Raw genomic sequence first — 18,028 nt, forward strand, 5'->3', positions numbered from 1 at the left:
TGAGCCTCCCATGCACCCACTGACAAGGGGCCAGACCTCCAGCCACCAGCCCAGGAGGTGGTGGAAGCCCAGAGCTCGCGTTCACATCCCACCGGGCGTCGTTTCCTCCTCTGATGCTCGCCCGGCAGTTTCCCAGAAGGGTCACTGTCCCTGTTATCTCAGGGCAGAGGAAGCAGGACAGGAGCGGCCTCCCTCCGCCTCTCCCCCCGCCCATCTGGAGCCCCAGCCCCACATCCTCTTCCTACCACATCTGCTGTCCTTGCGGCTCCCCAAAGCTTCCTGCTATCTTGTGCCTCCAAACTTTTGAATATGTAATTTCTGCCACTGCCATGTCTCAGACCTAGGGAACTCCTACTCACACCACAGAACCCCAGTTCTCACCCCTTCTCCACCCCAGGTGCCTTTCTGACTCACTGTCTGGGCTCCCCTGACCCCTGTCACTTCTCCTGACTTCAGGGGGCCAGGACTGTCTGTGTCCAGCTTCTTGTCCAAGGAAGCAACCTGGGGAATCCTTGAGGGCAGGTGTGCTTTCCAACACTACCTGGGGCTCACGGTTGTCCCATCCCATGGGCTGGGACAGAGTTGTAATCGAGGAGGGCTTAACAAAGAGCAAGACTGCCTGGGAGATTAAGGCTTGACCAAAGAGCGGACCTTGGAGCCAGGGCTCTGCCAGATGCATAGGACTTGGGGAGACTCCTTACCAAGGAAGAGCAGTTGGAGTTAAACGCCTGGGGACTCAGACAACGGAATGGAGCGCGGGAGGGGCCATCTGGAGGGATGCCCTGTGAGCAAAGGCCTGGCGGCAGGAAGGACGGTGGGTGGGAAAAACAGAGAAGGGGCTTCCTGAAGGGAGGGCCATGGCCAGGGCAGGACTCCAAACCCCTTACTCAGAGCCTGCGCTGCGGGCCCCTCCCAGGCCCTGGAGAACGGGGTGGGGCCGGGTCAAGGCCAAGTCAGCTAGTCCTGTACTCTGGGCCCCACTGCGGCCGCAGGAAGCCCAGGGTCACCCCTCCATGAGGCCTCAAAGGCCGACACCCGGCTGGTGGCCCCCTTCCCCAACCTGAGATGAGACCCGAGGACTGTGGGCAGGAAGAGCCTCTAAGAGATTCTTACTTTCCCACCACGAGGCGCAGCCTCCAGCCCTGCCCTTCTGGTCCTCCTCTGCTTTCCCAGCTTTGGGCTCAGAAGATCCTTGCGGGAGCCCTGAAGGAGGCTGGGGGCTTTCAAGGACGCTCAGCCTGCCTGGGGAACCCGTTTGCCAAGCCTGCTTGCAGCTCCCTGGCCTGGCGGCTGCATTATGAGGCCTGGGCGCCCTCCCCCTGCACTGGGGCGGAGGAATGTGCGTCCCAAGCTCACTAGGGGTTTTCCCTCCTCTGGCCCCAGTGCCATCTGCAAGCCTTTGTCCTCACGGGTGCTGTCACCCACCGCCCTGCCAAGCTCACCTGCTCGCAGAAAGCTGGCCCGGCAGGCTGCCCGCCAAGCTTTTGGTTGGAGTGTGGTGCCCCTCCCTCTAAAGCCCCCTGCCCTCCCACCCAGCCCCAGCAGGGCTTCCAGCAGACTCCGCATTGCTGAGGCACCGACTGTGCACCAGGCCCGACCCTCGGGGTCTCCAGCGCAGCCCTGGGCCCCCAGGCGGGCCAGTCCGCCCCGCCCCTCACTGCGCTGGGGGCCGCCCGGACGGTGAATAATGCCAGGCCCACCCCATGGCAGGGATGGGCGCGGCGGGGGACTCCGAAAGGGCGCTGGCCCCCGAAGGCCACCCTACCGCGAACCCCGCGGCCAGGGGTCCCCCGGGCGCCCCTTCCACAGAGGCCGCGGCGTCTCCCAGGCGGGCGGGGTACGCCCGCTGACCCCCATCCGCCAGGCCTGGACCTGAGGGGCGTGGCCAGCGCAGGGGGAGGGGCTGATGAGACAGACAGACGGAGAGACAGACGGAGAGACAGGGAGAGAGGAGGGCAGGGCGGGAGCTGCGGACTGGAATAGCCACCCTGGGCTCTTTTTATCCCCTGCGACCCCCTCTCCAGGGCGGGAGGGCTCCTCGCCCCTGCTCCCGCCCGGACCCCGCGCACCCGGGCGCCGTGCATCTGGGCCCCGCCGCGACGTGGCAGCGCCGAGGTCCTCTGTGCGGCGGGCCCCCGGCCGTGCCTCGGTTTCCCCAGGAGCCCTGCGCCTCAGGCTGCTCCCCGACAGCACGGCGACCCCGGCCCCTCCCATCCTTCCGCACAACATCCCCAGGTGAGGACGCCACCTGCAAGGTTAGGGGCAGGGCGTGAGGGGGCGCAGGGGCGCCGGGGTGTGTTCTGCAGTGTCCCGCCCTGCTGTGGGTGTGTCGCCCTGGGGCGCTGGCCGGGCCGGTCTCTGCCCGAGGGCGCTGTGCATCTGGTGCACAGCGAGGATGCGCTGGTCTGTGTGTCCCCGAGTCTGTGCGGGCCGCTTGGAGTCCCGGGGCGGTGGCGGTGAGCGTGTGTGCGCGTGCATCTGGCTGGTTGCACATGCAGAGATGGGACTTGGCGCATGTATAATGCATTTGCATAAACAGCCGGCCACATGGCCTGGGGACGGTGGTCCTGTCCCCTCACCTCACACCTGCCCTCATTGCACAGCCCTCCTGGCAGCCCTGAGGGGTCAGGGCTGGAAGGACGCCCATTCAACAGATAAGGAAACTGAGGCTCCAACGGACCCCATGAGTCAGGGCCCAGGCTGGGCTGGAACCTAGTCAGGCGGACTGTGGGGCCCCGGCTCTGCTCCGGGGTGGGGGCCTGGTTGGTGTCACAAACAGGAGACATTCCCGGAAATTGAGGCTTGCCGTGTGGTGAGGGGAAGTGGGGCGGGCCTGGAGACTGACAGCGTGTTGGGGGCATCAGGGGGACAGGCAGGCGGGCGGCATCTGCGGCCCTGCGAAGGCAGCCGGTCTGCATCAGGCACGGGCTGGGACTGACGCAGGGACTGGCCTTGTCCCCTCGGTTTCATGCCAAAGGGCGACGGTGTGGGGGCCTGGACGTCTGTTAGAGTGCTTCAGAAAGGGGGACACAGGCTGAGGACTCCCACCTGGCTGCCCCCGTGCAACCGGCCAGGGGCAGGAGGAGCCCACCAGGCAGGGGGCACAGCGAGGTGAAGCGAAGGCCCTGGAAGACTAGCCAGAAGGTCAGCAAGCAGGCAGTGACCTTATCACCACCGTTTCCTGGGGCGGGGGGAGGGGTAAACTGTGGCTGGGCAAGCTTGGCAGCGGCAGACGGGAACCCGCAGCCTGGGCTCCTCTGAGGTCTGTTTGGACCCCAGGGCAGCCTGGGTGGGCCCAGGGCGTGGCTACAGGCAGGCTGGGCAGGCCAGGCCAGGGAAGGGGTGCTGCGGGGGAGGGGACGTGAGAGCCAGCGGCTCCCTGGAGCAGGGGGACGATGATGATGACGAGATGAGGCAGAGGAGGGGCCCGGCGCTTGGGAACCAAGATCACATTCCATTGGGGGCTGGCGTGGGGTGGGGGGTGAGGATGGCTCCCCGCGCCTTCCTGCCCAGACCGGCTTCCGAGATGGCTGCGGAGGGAGACCTCCCGGCCTCGCTGAGGTGGGCAGAGGGAGCCCCGGAGGTCCATCCTTCAGAAAGGACCCAGGAGCTGAGATGGAAAGTTCTGGAACCTCAGCCCCTTGGAATTCTAGGTTTGCAGGGCGTTCCGGGTCCCAGACCTGGGAGCTCATTGGGATTTCAGAACCTGGACCATCCGAGTCCACACCTGCCGCTCTCAGGCCATGGAGGTTTGTGCAGATAATCAAGGGGTGGGAATGTGGGGTCCATGCATCCCCTGAAGCACGGGGAGGGAACTCGAATCCCACAAAGGCCACACAGTGATGCCTCTGGACCCCAACCTGGGATGAGGACGGTCCCCTGTTGGGTGGGGCTCTGCCATCCCTCTGGCCATTGTGGGAGAGAAGTAAGACCTTGCCAGGCCCCTACTGGACCCTTGCCTGGGGAACCTGAGACTGTCGCTGTCACCTGAAACCGTGGGGGAACTGGAAACTGCAGGCTGTGTCCAGAGGGAGTGGTGCCGATTTCCAGCCTCCCCCAGGCCAAGGGCCAGAGGCTTGTTCTCAGCGCCAGGACGGGTGTGTGTGTCCCCAGTGAGGGAGAAGCACAGGGGCACCCACATGAGGGGCGATGGGTGCCCTTTCTCAGGAGGAATCCAAGTGCAGGCCTAGTGAACACACTGCCCTGCAGTGAAGGCCCCCCTCCACCCCATCCGCCTCTCCGGGCCTCAGTGTCCCCACTCGAGGCCCCACCCCTGCCCAAAAGGTGGCCCTTGGCTTCCAGCCTGGGAGGGAAGCTCAGGGAAGCTCTCAGGACGGGGTAATTGATGAGACTTGGAGCCGAGGGGGTCCTTGCTCATTAATGAGGTGGGGTGGGAGGGCCAGCAGCCATCCGCGTGATCCGTTCACCCCAGTGTCCCCCACCGTGCCCCAGGGCCGGCTCGAACTGAGCTCCGGCTAGGACTGGAGCCTCGTCAGCCCCATTTGACAGGAAGGGAAATTGAGGCTCAGAGCACGGACCTGACAAAGTCCTGATTTGAATCTGGTGTGACCAAGGTCTTAGAAAATTCCATCCTTTCTTAATAACTGGAACTCCCACAACCCACTTCCCGCCAGCCTCCATCTGATGGGCAGGCTTTTGAATTCACTACATTCATATGAAATGAGACCTGAGATCAACTCCCTCTGGGCTGTGTGACCCTGGACGTCATTTGACCTCTCTGTGCCTCCGTTTCCCCACCACCACACTCTCTGCAAAACGGGAATCCTAATAGAACCTTTATGAGCTTTAGCTGCCTGCCGCCTTGGGGCCGCCGGTGGTCCCGCCTCCCCACCCTGGGCCACCCTGATCCCCCACGGTGTGCCCATCACTGCCCACCCAAGGATGACCTGTGGGTTGGGCCCAGGGCGGGAGGTGTGCCCTGAGGGAACTGGGAGCTGGTTACGAACGGTTTCACTTCACCTCTACCTGACGTCCCCACAGGTGGCTGACGCGTCCACCCGTGAGGCCGTCGGGGCCACAGGCCACCCTGGTTCTCTCCCTGACCCCACCAGGGGATGGTCCCTTTCACTGCTGTGTATAGCTTGTCCCTGGGAAACCTGTCGCTCCAAGAAGCTGGGGTTTTTTGGTTCCCAGATGGAGCTGGATTTCTGGGTCTATTTCTTATTATAAATGCAAAGCCATGAAAATGGGGAAGAAAAGAATCCCCACAGTGCCTCCATGTGGGAGGGAGGATATCCCTCAAACGTTGAAGGCGTTGGGCCTCCCCCGCAACAGGCTCACAAGAGGTTGTGACCAGGAGGCCGACCTCTGGCCGACAGCCAGCCTCTGTCCCCACACTGGGCGCATCCTGTCTTCCAACGGCTGAAATATGTCCCAGAGTCGGCAGTCGGCCGGGGGCTGAGATGAGTGACCCGTGGGAAAATAGAAATCAGAGAGAAGAAAGCATTTGCCTGGGGTCACACAGTAGGCGGCAGGGCTGGAGTTTAAACCCTTCTTGGTTCTTTTCTGCCATTCGGCAGATACTGGTGTTGTCCAGGGGTCCCAGAGGAGACAGAAGGTCCTCACCCTTGGAGGCCACTGAATCTGGGGCAGAACAGAGCTGGGGAAAGTGCTCATAGCAGTAGTAATAGTAATACTGACTGAGGGGAGTGAGACAAATCAGGAAAGTTTCCCTTGAGGAGGGGATATTTGAGCCAGGGCATTGACGGTTGTGTAGGAGGTCACCGGGGCTCCTCAGATTAAAAGGCAGAGTGACTCACCAGCAAACCTCTCTACTCTCCACCCCAGGTGTGCCTGAGCCTGTGCCAGCCCGCCCCACCTGCAGCCTCAGCCCAATGGGGTGGTGAGCGCCCTGCTCTGCTCCAGTGCCATGTGGCCCAATGGCAGCTTTCCAGGGCCCTGTTTCCGGCCCACAAACATCACGCTGGAGGAGCGGCGGCTGATCGCCTCCCCTTGGTTCTCTGCCTCCTTCTGCGTGGTGGGCCTGGCCTCCAACCTGCTGGCCCTGAGTGTGCTATTGGGCACGCGGCAGGGCGGCCCGCACACACGGTCGTCCTTCCTCACCTTGCTCTGCGGCCTGGTGCTCACGGACTTCCTGGGGCTGCTGGCCACCGGCGCCATCGTGGTGGCCCAGCACGCCACCCTCTTCGACTGGCAAGCCGTGGACCCCCACTGCCGCCTCTGCCACTTCATGGGCGTCCTCATGGTCTTCTTCGGCCTGTGCCCACTGCTGCTGGGTGCCGCCATGGCCTGCGAACGCTACCTGGGCATCACCCGGCCCTTCTCGCGCCCTGCGGCCGCCTCGCACCGCCGCGCCTGGGCCACGGTGGGGCTGGTGTGGGGTGCGGCGCTGGCGCTGGGCCTGCTGCCGCTGCTCGGCCTGGGCCGCTACACCCTCCAGTACCCGGGTTCCTGGTGCTTCCTCACGCTCGGCGCCGAGCCTGGGGATGTGGCCTTCGGCCTGCTGTTCGCACTGCTTGGGAGCTTCTCGGTAGGGCTGTCCTTCCTGCTCAACACCATCAGCGTGGCCACTCTGTGCCATGTCTACCATGGGCACGAGGCCGCCCAGCAGCGCCCGCGGGACTCCGAGGTTGAGATGATGACTCAGCTCATGGGCATCATGGTGGTGGCAAGCATCTGCTGGATGCCGCTGCTGGTGAGTGGCAGGTGGGGGGGTTTCCTGGGACTTCCGCCTCCCTGGGGGCCTGGGCCTTGCTTCATCCAGAATAGATTTAAATGCCCGGGTTCTTGAAGGTATGCACGCCAGGATGGGAATGCCCATCCTTGAGGAGCTCGTGAATGAGGCACAGGAGTGGGGGCAGCCCTGGGGTGCCCAGGGAGGGACTCCAAGGCTCTACCTGGGGTTTCAGAGAAGCCTTTTCTGAGGAGGGGCATTGGAGCTGGGGATTTGAAGGATGAATAGGAGTTTACCTGTTGGACACCCATAGGGAAGGCATTCTAGGTAGAAGCACTGAATCATCAAACATCTCCTGAGTCTAGTTGATGCCTAGTTCTGCACTGGATGCCAGCCCTGCCCATAATTTTCCTGAGTTAGCAGAGCTTGGCTGAAGCCCTTGCACTGGTTGATGTAGTCGGCTATTTGGAGTGTTGGGTTTTCTTTCCCATTTCTAATTGGGTCATGACAAATCTGGAGTCAGACACTTGGTTCCCAACTCAAGTCCAAAAACAACTAGCTGTGTGACTGGCTATGGGCCTCCCTCCTTGGGGAAGACTCGGTCTCCTTGGACTGTGGGAATCAAGGTGCCTGCCTCTCCGTGTGATGGTAAGAATGAAGTGAGCTCATTTATTCATTTGTTCCTTCGACAAACATTTGTTAAGTATCTAGTGTGTCCCAAGGTCTGGCCCAGGCGCTGAGGACACAACCTGCACAAAACCAACAAGAATCCACCTCTTCCTGGTGCTCATAGGCAGAGGGGAAGACAGAAAATAAACAGTTCATAAATAATACAAGTGCTAGATACCTGGAAATGATAAGGGCTAAAACGAAAACAATGTGTTGGGTGGGGAGATAGCAAATTTATTTTTGGTTTTTGCTTTTTCTTGCTAAGAATGTGTTCACATGCGTAAATGGTTGGAGAGGAAAAAACAGAAAGAAGTGTAGTATTGTGTGATACATGAATATGCCATGAAATTCAAGTTTCCATGTACAAAAATAAGGTCCTATTAGAACACAGCCACATCCATTCATTTCCATGTAGCTTTCACATGTAACAGCAGAGCCAAGTGGTTGTGACTTTTTTGTCACATTTAAGACATTTATTATATGTCCCTTTAAGAAACAGTTTGCGACCAAAGGGGACTCAGGAAACAAAGATTCAGTGATTCTGCCTAAGATGCCTTCCCGGCAGTTAAACTCCTATTCACCCCTCAAAGCCCTGGCTCCAGTGGTTCAGAACCGGGCAAGGCCCATGCTGGGTGTGGATGGGCATGGCTGTGCGCCTGTAGGACTTCATTTATGGATGCTGAAGTTTCAATTTCACATCATTTTCACATGTCACAAAATATGCTCCTTTCTATTTTTTCTCCCACCATTTGTACATGTAAAAAGATTCTTAGCAAAACAACAAAGAAACAAAAAAATTAAAAATAAAACAAAAAAAGGTGGCAGGCCTGATTTGGTCCATGGGTCACCTCCTCCTGTAAGGCCTCCCATGGTTCGCCTTTGGCCCAGAGACACTCCCTTCAAACTAATGAGGAGACGCCGACTGTCCCTGTAGTTACCTCCCCTGCCAGGTCAGGTGCCTCCTCTGGGCGCTCACAGTGCCCACATGACCTTCCTCACAGCTGTCGTCCCCCGCGAGTGTGGTTTGCACCTGGTCACGGGTCCCACCAGCACTGCCACCACTGTGCTGGGACCTGGCTCTGTCTTGGCCACTTCAGCATTGCGCAGCTCACAGTAGGTGCTCAGGAAACAATTTTAATACAATACATTTAATACAATATGCATTATAATTGTTTAACAGAATATACATTTATAGTTGTACAATCTAATATACATTACAATCATATTGTTACTATATTATAATTGATAATTAAATCAACATCTAATATAGTCATATTTATATGTTAAGTATTATGTACATTTAATACATATGTATTAAATACTATGTACTATATAACTATAATTATATATTTTCAATTAGTACCTCATAATTATATCAATTATAATATAATTCATGATTACATAATCGTACTTATATAGATAATTAGTTATATATTATATAATACATATATAATTACATTAAATGCTATATATGACTATAATTTTATTATGATTACATGTTATGATTAACAATATATTAGATAGTTTATGTTATAATTTGCAACTTTGATATATATTATGTGATATTAAGTAGAAAAATCCAATATTTAATAAAATATATTTAAAAAGTTAACATAAGAATTTAATATAAAAACCTTAATTTAAAATTATGTCATAAAAGCCTTATAAAATATAATTCTAAATTATTTAGATATAAAATTAAGTAATTATAGAATTTTATACTATAATTTTATACTATATTCTATACTTTTTATTAAACATGGAAAGTTTGATAGAACAATGGTGCCAGCCCTCGCAGGAAATCCCACCGCCCTGTTACACCACGTTCAGTCACTCCCAGGAGAGGAGCAGGGCAAGCGTGCTACTTTGTGGCCACACCAACCAAAGCTCAGAGAGGTCAGGCAGCACTCCCGAGGTCACACAGCAAAGCAGTGAGAGGATCAGCCCTCGCGGTCAGGGGACCGCAGGTGCCCTGGCAGGTGCAGGTGGAGGGGCAGGGCCGGCCTGGCCCCTGGCTAACCGCTCTGGCCCTCGGCAGGTCTTCATTGCCCAGACGGTGCTGTGCAACCCGCCTGCCATGAGCCCGACAGGGCAGCTGTCCCGAGCCACCGAGCAGCAGCTGCTCATTTACCTGCGTGTCGCCACCTGGAACCAGATCCTGGACCCCTGGGTGTATATCCTGTTCCGCCGGGCTGTGATCCGGCGCCTGTACCCTCGCACCAGCGCCCGGCTCAGGTCGCTCTCTCTGCAGCCCCAGCTCACCCTGAGGCCCTCGGTGGTGTAGGGCCTGGACGACAACCCGCCATGGCTCACGGAAGGACAGCTGGACGCGGTGCCCTGCTGGCGTGTCCCCGCTGATCCTCGGTCACCCCTGACAGTCCCACCTGCCTGTCTGAAGTTTCAGGGGCCAGGAGTGCAGGACGGACAAAGGGTTTGGGAGGCTGGACTGCAGGCTGCCCTCCGTCAGCCCTGGGGAGCCCCCAACTCCTCCCTGAGCCCCCTCTCCAAGGCCTCTTCCCTCTCTCAGCCCCTTCCCCACCCCAGGAAGGGTGTGTGGGCATGGTGAGAGATGCCTGGAGGGAATTAGACGTATGAGGCTCCCCTTCCAGAAGTCCTCTGGAAATGGGGGGCTCTATGAGCCGAATATGACCTTCCCGGGGTATAGCTGATTCCTTTTGACACCCTAACCCTAGAAGGCTCTGTCTAGAAGACACCCTCTCTTGCCAAAGTACATCACGGCCCCTGGTTTTATTTCTCGAAGTCATGGCCCTCGGAGTCTCGGGCATCAGATTGCTACCCACCTGTACAGCCAGAGCAGGAATGGCGCAGTGGGGAATGGGGGACACCGGGAGGCTGGGGCTGGCTTCTGGCCCCGCTCCCCATCTCCTTGACTGACTCTCCAGGAAGCACTTTATGGGTGGGATCTCCTGGTCCTCGCTAGGACCCCAGGGTTCTGGGATAAAACCCGTTGTGCAGGTGAGGAGAGAGGCACGCATAGACAGATGCCTGTTTACTCCACTCCAGACGGGGTCCCCTGGCTCGTGAGTGTGTCGCTTCCCGGCTCATTCGCTGTACACTCCAGACTCCCAGTGCCTAGAACACACAGACCCTGGCCCATAGTAGATGCTCAGTGAAAGCCAAGTAACCAGAGGGATGAGGGAAATTTGACAGCGTGCCGCATACCTGAGCATAGGCACACTTAACACTTGGTACAGTGCCTGGCACACAGTAGGCACATAAGACACATTCGGTGCTATCCTGCCGGCCCCCCAGACCCACATGCCTACCCCTTCCTCTGTTCTTTCCCAAAGTTCCCCCAGGAAGGACACAGCCAGCTGCAGGGTTGGGGGCAACTTTATTCCTACAAGCCCTGGAGGTACATGAGGAGCAAGAGCTGCCTGCCCCCCTTCCCCTCCACAGACCTGGGATCCGCTTACACCTCCCTGAGCCAGGCGGAGTGAAATTGAAGCCCGTTTCCACCCTTCCTGGCCTACTGGGGGAATGAGGTCACTGACTGCTTCCCGGGGGACCTGGGCTGCGAGGGGCAGGAGCAGGGGTGGGGGCAAAACTATGTCACCCCCAAGCTATGGCCCCCTGTGTTGGGGGAGGGGCTCTGACCCCCTGAGCGTGGGGGTAGGGGCGGGCCTCTGAGCTGGGGGCTTGGGGGGCTGGAAATGCTGCAGGGCTGCCCTGGGGGCCGCACTAGGGGTGCCTGATATGGTGCTTGGGATGCACTTCTGGGGTCCCAGCTGAGGCTTGGGGGAAAGGGCTGGTTTCCGGGGGATCTGTGGCCATGGGGCCAGATGGGGAGCTGGCGGGCTTTGGCCCCGGCCGACACTGGCCAGGGTTCCATGTGCCAGGTGGTGGGGCTGAAGCTGAGGTGCAGGGACTTTGCTAGGGTCTGGAGTCGGGGCTCTGGGTGGGGGGCCCGGGGGCTGCGGTTGGGCTGGGGAGGTGGGATCGGGCTGAGCTCCAGGGTCACGGTCTGGGGCCTGTGGGCGGAGCCCATTCCTGGAGCTGAGCTGGGTTCCGGAGCTGGTCTGGGTTCTGGACCTGGATTGAGTTTCAGAAACAGGCTGGGTTCTGGAACTAAGGTGTACTCCAGAGCTGGGCTGAGTTGTGGTGTCGGTCTGGGCCCTAGAGCTGGGCTGGGTCTCGGCGCTGAACTGAATCCCGGAGCTGGGCTGGGTCTCGGAACTGAACTGGGCTCTAGAAACAGGCTGGGTTCTGGAGCCGACGAGCCGGGTCTCAGAGCTGAGCTGCGCCCTGGAGCCCAGCTGAATTCCGGAATTTGTCCGGGTCCCAGAACTGGGCTGAGCTGCGGAGCTGAGCTGAGATCCGGAGGTGGTCTGCTTCTCAAAGCCCGGCTCGGTACCGGAGCTGCCTTGGGCTGCGGCCTGGAGCGGGGACCTGGAACGCAGCAGGGTTTCCGAGGCGAGGTGAGCCCCGGGAGGTGGCTGAGCCCCTGGGCGGGGCGGGGGCCTGGAGCGGGGCCTGCCCTCAGAGCTGGGCAGTGTCGTGGAATTTAAGTCGATTACTGCGTTGGTCTGGGCGCCAGGACGAGACTGGCTCCCTGGATTCAGCTGGCTTCCGGAGCTCAGCTGAGACCCAGCCATTGACTGTGCCTCGGAGCTCGGTGGGGGTTCAGGGTCAGTCTGTGCTCCAGAGCTGAGCAAGGCTTTGGAGCCGGGCAGGATGCCTGCACTGGGCTGAGCTCGGGAAATCGGCCGGGCCTTGAAGTGGGTCTGGGTCCCAGAGCTGGACGGCATTCTAGAGCTGGTCCACCTTCTGCAAGGAGATTGGGGCTCGGGGTTAAGCTGAGCTCTGGAGGCGGGCCTGGCCTCAGAGATGGATGGGGCTTCAGGGCTCCTCTGAGTTCCAGAGCCAAGTCTGGTCGTAGTGCTGGCCTGGGGTCTAGAGCCGGGCTCGGTCTCTGAGCCGGACTCATCACTGGAGCTGGGCCGGGCCCCAGGATGGAGCTGGGTGCTTGAGCGCAGCTGGGTCTCCGAGCAGGGCTGGGGTCCGGACCTGGACGGAGCTGCAGCTCGCGTTTGGGTTCCTGAGCTGGTCTGGGTTGGGGAGCTGTCTTTGAATCCTGAGCTAGCATAGCTTCTGGAGCTGGGCTGCTTCTTGGACTCTTGGGGTCCAGAACTGGCTGGCATTCCTGAGCCAGACCACGTGTCCAGGTGCAACCACATTGTGGAGCTGTCTTGAGTTCCAGAGCTGGGTTGAGTTTTCTGGCAAGGCTTGGCTGTAGAGCGGGGCTGGTTTCTGGGACTGGGATGGATCTCAGAGCAGGGCTGTGTCTTAAAAGTTGCATGGGTTCCAGAACTTGACTTGGTATCAGAGCTCAGCTTAGCTTCACAGCCGACCTGGGTTCTAGAAGGGGACTGGGCCCTGGAGCCGGGCTGGGTCTCAGAACCGGTATGGGTTCCAGAGATGAACTCTGTCTCTAAGCTAACCTGGGCTCCAGAGGAGGGCTGGATTCTGGAACGGGGTGTGACCTCAGCATCAGGGGTGCTCCTAGAGATGAATGTGGCCTCAGAGCTGGCCTGGCTTCTGGGGCAGGGCTTGGCCTCAGCACCAGGCTGAGTTATAGAACAGGGCTTGGCCTCAGAACTGGTGTGGGTCCTAGAGGGGAGCTCGGTGTCAGAGCCGGCCTGAGCTCTAGAAGGGGGCTGGGTTCTGGAGCTGGACTGGACCCTGGAGCAGGGCTGGGTCTCAGATCCAGGCTGGGCTCTGGGGCAGGGCTGAGCCTCGTGAGCTGCCCAGGAGGGCTGTGGCAGGGGGCCGGGCTCCGGGCTGGGGCTGCGCTGAGCGCCGGGGCACACTAGCCACAGGCCTCCCTGGCCTCGCCGATGGCAGCCCACACCTCCACCACAAACTCGTCTGGGAAGGCAAACTCGCCCAAGACGGAGTCTAAACAGCGTGCAAACTCCTGGACGCTCTCGGTCTCCTTGGACGTCTCCACCATGGTGGATGCTGTGGGCCGGAAGAGAGGGGCTGGGGGTGAGGGTGCTCCCGGGCCTGGGTTCCCCAGCATCCCTGCCTCTTCCCCAGGCCTCCCCCCAGGGCCCACCCAGCTTACCCTGGCCCCTTACCCAGCTCTGGGTCCCGAATGCCCATGTAACTCTCCAGAAGGTCATCCACCCTCTGAGACGCCTCCTCCTCAAATTCACTGGGCTGCGGGCATCAGGGAGGGAAGTGGGGGGTTCAGGAGCCTCCACAATCCCCAGCCTTGCACCCCAGCCCCACCCCTAAGTTGAGAGGCTGGGAGCTTCATGCATCAGACCTCTCACCCTGCCTGACCACCGGGACCCATTTTGCATGTGGGGACACCGGCTGGGCAAAGGAGAGGGAATTATCCGAGTCACTCTGGGTCAGCGGCAGAGCTGTAGGTGCAGGAGCCCCCAGAGACCCCCTTGCCCTCACTCACCGCTTCCTCCACGGTGGCGGCCCCCCCAGAACGAAGTCGCAGGGTCTCCCTCCCACTGGCCACTACTGCTTCCATGAGACACTTACTGCTCCGGCTCCTCTGGCCAATCATATCTGGAGGGGACAGAGCAGGGGGAGGGCGTGTGTTCTGGACAGATCCACATCTTTGTAAACGTTCAGCTGAACTTTTCTAGAACCTTCTTACAATCCAAAGGCCTTCTTCTATCCATAGATACATCTTCAGAGACCCCACCTGAGAATCTTCTCTTCCCCAAATCTCCCTCCTCTCCTTAAAGAGGACTCTCATGAAGGGACTGCGTAAGACCCTCCTGTGGCCAAAGGGTACATCTAGAAACGTCCTTGCTCAAGAACTGGCCCTTCCTAACTTTTAGGCATTCCTTTTGGAGTCCACTGCCATGATACGGGGCAGATCTAGAACCCCAACCTGTTCCACTCTCTCTGGGGCCCCCCGCTCCAGAGAGGCCAGGGCACTTCTGGAACCTCTTATTCTAGAACAGTGTTACTCAAAAAGTCACTCCGTGATGAGGTAAGAAGGTTGTGCTAGAATGGAAATCAGCAGTTTCTTTGGGTATTGCTATGGAAAGAAGTCTACAGAACCGAACAGGTCGATTTATATTTTAGAGCAGAGGTTCTCAGCCCTGTGGCAGGGGTGGGGGGGATAACTACCTCCCAGATGACATTGACAGTATCTGGGGACATTTTAGTTGTCACAACTTGGGAGCTGGCACTGGCGTCTGTTGGGTTGGGGCCAGGAATGCTTCTCGGTCCCCAGCAATGCACAGGAAGGTCCCCACCACAGAGAATGCTCCGGCTCAAGTGTCAAAAGCACAGAGTTCGAGAAGCTCTCTTCAAAAGCAAGCTTCTGATCTCACCCACGGACCCGTCGGACCTCCCTCTGAGAAAGCACCATCTAGAACTCGCTTGGAAACTGTCCTCTAGGACTCTGCCTAGCCTCAAAGCACACTTCAAACGCTCCCAGCCAGCTTACAAAATAGATCTAGACAGTTCTTCATCCTGTCCCGATCTTCCCAGCTTCGCCCCCGTCCCTGGACTGACTATAACAATCTGGAAACCACCTATGTCTTCCTGATCCAGGGCCAGAAGCTCACCGTCCACCTGTCCCATCCGCCTCCCCACCTGCCCCCTGGACCCCAGGTGGCCCTCACCAAAGGCCCTCTTGGGCTGCACGAGGCGCAAGGTGAAGGGCTGGGACTTGGGCAGCTCCCGGAGCATCTTGGCCACCTCATAGTGACGGCAGCCCACGATGGAGTGGTCGTTGATGGCCTCGATGCTGTCGCCCACGCACACGGCCGCGATCCGGTTGATGATGCTGCCTTCCTTGATCCTCTGCGGGGAGCAGGGTCACTCACGGGGCCGCCCCAGCTGTCCCTCTTGGTCCCCAGAGCCCCTTTCCATCAGAGAGGGACAGTGGCCCCTCCCAGGTCACCGAGTACCCGGAAAGCCACGCCCCCCAACACCGGGGCACCTTGATGAAGGCGTAGCCGGCCCCGTTGTCCGTGATGGTCAGTCCCAGGGCGTCCTCCGTCTTAGTGACCTCCACCTCCTTGGTCTCGCCACGCACGTGGGCGAAGATGAAGTCCTCCAAGCCTATCTGGCCACCCAGCAGTTTCTGCATGTCCACCTTATGGCTGTTCAGGGTACAGAATAAGATCTGTCCCGAGGAGAGAGTAGCCCCCAGTTAAGGACTGTGCTCACCCCTGCTGTCTACGAACAACAGGGTGATGGAGAGAAACCGAAGCATGAAGAGGCGTGAAGCTGGCCCAGTCTCCTGGCCACCAGGACCCCAGCCCACCAGGACCTCAGCCCAGGGGAAAGAGCAGAGAATAGGACGCTCAGAATGGGGTGGGGGTGAGAAGCAGACCAGGACCCCCAGGACGGGGAGCGGGGTGAGAAGCTTCTGTAGACAGGAGGAGAACCCCCACACCCCAGACTTCCGGTTTTAACCCGTTGGTGCCCTGACACCCCAAACCAACTTTTCCAGGCAGTGGGAACCTGCTGGCGCCCCCTGGGGGCTGCGAGCTACACCGCTGGACAACCCAGCCCCTAACGCCCAAGCTCCGACTTCTCACCTGGAGGGGGGGGCTGCCGGGAACCCCAGCTCCAGGGGGGCGCCCTGGAGCCACAGAGGCGCGTCCCCGAGGGCTGGGATCCACTCCCGCTGGCTCGGCCGCGTGGGCGCCTGCGCTCTCCCGCGGTCCACTAACCCTAACACGCGCTCACCTTTTGCGTAGGGCGTGCAAAGGGGGTCCCCGGGGGTGTGGGCACCCGGGGATCTGAGAGGTGCGTCTCTGAGATCTGAGGCTCGGGTCCCTCCCAACCGGGGAGGGGTGACTGAGGCCCCCAGTCCGGGGTCCCGGCACCACCCCCACCCCGCTCGGCCCCGGGGGCGTCGGGCGCCAGGGGTCCGGGATCCTCACCTCGGTGGGCGCGATGCCGAAGGCCTCGGCGATCTTGGCATAGAGCTCGCGGACATTGGTGAAGCCTTCGATCTTGCCCGTGGGGCTGCCGTGCGCCAGCTGCGTGCGGAAGACCAGGCGCGGGCGGGCGCGGGGCTCGGGCGCGGGCTCCGCGGGCGAGGGCTGGGGCGCGGGCGCAGGCGGGCGCGGGGCCTCTGCTTCCCGGGCACTCTCCATGGCCGGAGGAGCTCGGCCACCGGCCTCCGCCGCCGCCGGATCCGTCGCTTCCTGCAGCCTCCCCTCCCCCGGCGCAGGGCGCGACAGCCGAGCCGGCGGGTAAGGGGATCCGGGAACCCGAGCCGCCCGGGAAGGCGACACCGCGGGGTGCGCGGGGGGGCCGGGCCCAGATGTCCGGGCCCTGCCAGGGCCAGCTGCGCGCCCCCCGGGGACGCCGGGCTGCTGGTGGGGACCTGAGCTGCGGACCGGGAAAAACAAGGGTCCCCAAAATGGACGGGACAGTTGAGCACGCCGGAGTCCTCACTCTGTGCTAGGCGCCCTCATTTAATGCCTCAACCACATCCTGCTCCCCCCAGTACTCACCTGCCTACAGCACTGCCCACTCCCACATCCCAGGGGGCAAGCCCAGTCCTCCCCAGGCCCCCAAGACCCTGCAAGACCTGCCCCGTCTGGTCCCTGGCCTCCCCTCTCCACATCTAGCTCCTTCTGCTGTAGCCACAGAGGCCTCCTGGCTGTTCCTGCTACATGCCAGGCATGGGCCTGCCCCAGGGCCTTTGCACAGCTGCCCCTCCTTCTGAAACACCTGCTCCCGGATCTCCATGTGCTTCCATCCCTCCTCACCTCCTTCGGCTCCTTGCTTTTGCTCTCTAGCACCAGGCACCACCCAACAAAGCAGATCATTTTACTTATTCATCTTGTGCCCTGGCTGTCTCCCCAGCTGGAATGTCAGCTGCAGCGTAGGGGTTCTGGGCTCCCTTCTGCCTGGAGGTAGGTGCTCAATCTTTGGTGAGGGAATGAATGGACCCCCAGGTTACAGATGAAGGAGACTCCGGCACCAGGGGGCAGCTGGTGCACCAGGGAGGCGCCCTCCAACAGGCATATAGGCTTAACTATATTCCTTAACTATATATAAGCAACGGTGGGGTGACACACGGCTGCCTTCCTTGAGAGAATCTGAGAAACCACACATATGTGGAAAAAGGCAAGTTGTGCAAGGTTTGGGACAATGTAAGACAATTTTATGTCAAAAACCTGCACAGTAGGATCCACATGGCAGCATGGACGGACCCTGCACCTGCACACACGGGCTCAGAGAGGCCACACGCGTCATCCTGTCACAGCGGGTGCAGCCACAGATGGGACGTGGGCTCGGGGTGCTGGGGACTGGAGAGGGGCTAGGGAGTGACTGCTAAGGGGGACAGTGTTTATTTTTGGGTGATGGAAACACTCTGGAAATTAGGTTATGCTCATGCTTGCATAATGTGTGTGAATATATGAGAAACCACAGGGTTGCAGCCTTTAAAAACTTTACAAAATGAACGGAAAACACAAAACCTGTCAGAGCGGTAAGTACTCTTTTAGGAAGACATCCTTATGGGCTAACAGTATAGAAAGACCTGCTTGGGAACGATAAGCTCCAAAGCTGGGGTGGGGCACCATGCCGGTGAGGGGGTGCCACTAGGGAATGCACACCTGGAGGGGGAGGTGACACTATCCCGTGGCGAGTCACCTGGGGCTGCTCCGACAAAGTCCAACCAACCGGGTGGCCGGAGACAACTTATCCTCTCACAGTTGTGGAAGCCAGAAGGCCGAA

The 18,028-nt window shown here is 59.4% G+C and overlaps 2 protein-coding genes across 5 annotated transcripts; one reads left to right on the forward strand and one right to left on the reverse strand.

Annotated features, from left to right (window-relative positions):
• The first annotated feature begins 981 nt into the window (after positions 1-981).
• TBXA2R (thromboxane A2 receptor) lies at positions 982-10,055 on the forward strand. 3 transcript variants are annotated; one of them, XM_057489679.1, is made up of 4 exons: positions 1,702-2,235; positions 3,654-3,749; positions 5,809-6,676; positions 9,363-10,055. In XM_057489679.1, exons 3-4 carry the CDS (start codon positions 5,891-5,893, stop codon positions 9,606-9,608), a joined length of 1,032 nt encoding a protein of 343 aa, XP_057345662.1. In that variant the 5' UTR covers positions 1,702-2,235; positions 3,654-3,749; positions 5,809-5,890; the 3' UTR covers positions 9,609-10,055. The 3 variants fall into 3 exon arrangements, with proteins under 3 accessions (XP_036746707.1, XP_057345662.1, XP_036746704.1); XM_036890812.2 differs by lacking the exons at positions 1,702-2,235; positions 3,654-3,749 and adding an exon at positions 982-1,680; XM_036890809.2 differs by lacking the exon at positions 3,654-3,749 and having other exon boundaries at positions 1,703-2,235.
• A 598-nt stretch (positions 10,056-10,653) lies between these two features.
• GIPC3 (GIPC PDZ domain containing family member 3) lies at positions 10,654-17,454 on the reverse strand. Of its 2 annotated transcripts, none has more exons than XM_036890790.2 (6): positions 16,219-17,449; positions 15,267-15,452; positions 14,947-15,127; positions 13,761-13,873; positions 13,413-13,507; positions 10,654-13,306 (listed from the first exon to the last, which is right to left on the reverse strand). In XM_036890790.2, exons 1-6 carry the CDS (start codon positions 16,432-16,434, stop codon positions 10,909-10,911), a joined length of 3,189 nt encoding a protein of 1,062 aa, XP_036746685.2. In that variant the 5' UTR covers positions 16,435-17,449; the 3' UTR covers positions 10,654-10,908. The 2 variants fall into 2 exon arrangements, with proteins under 2 accessions (XP_036746685.2, XP_036746689.2); XM_036890794.2 differs by having other exon boundaries at positions 13,022-13,306; positions 13,426-13,507; positions 16,219-17,454.
• Positions 17,455-18,028: the final 574 nt, after the last annotated feature.

Source organism: Manis pentadactyla, chromosome 12 (assembly GCF_030020395.1).
Source record: "Manis pentadactyla isolate mManPen7 chromosome 12, mManPen7.hap1, whole genome shotgun sequence".
Taxonomy (NCBI): domain Eukaryota; kingdom Metazoa; phylum Chordata; class Mammalia; order Pholidota; family Manidae; genus Manis; species Manis pentadactyla.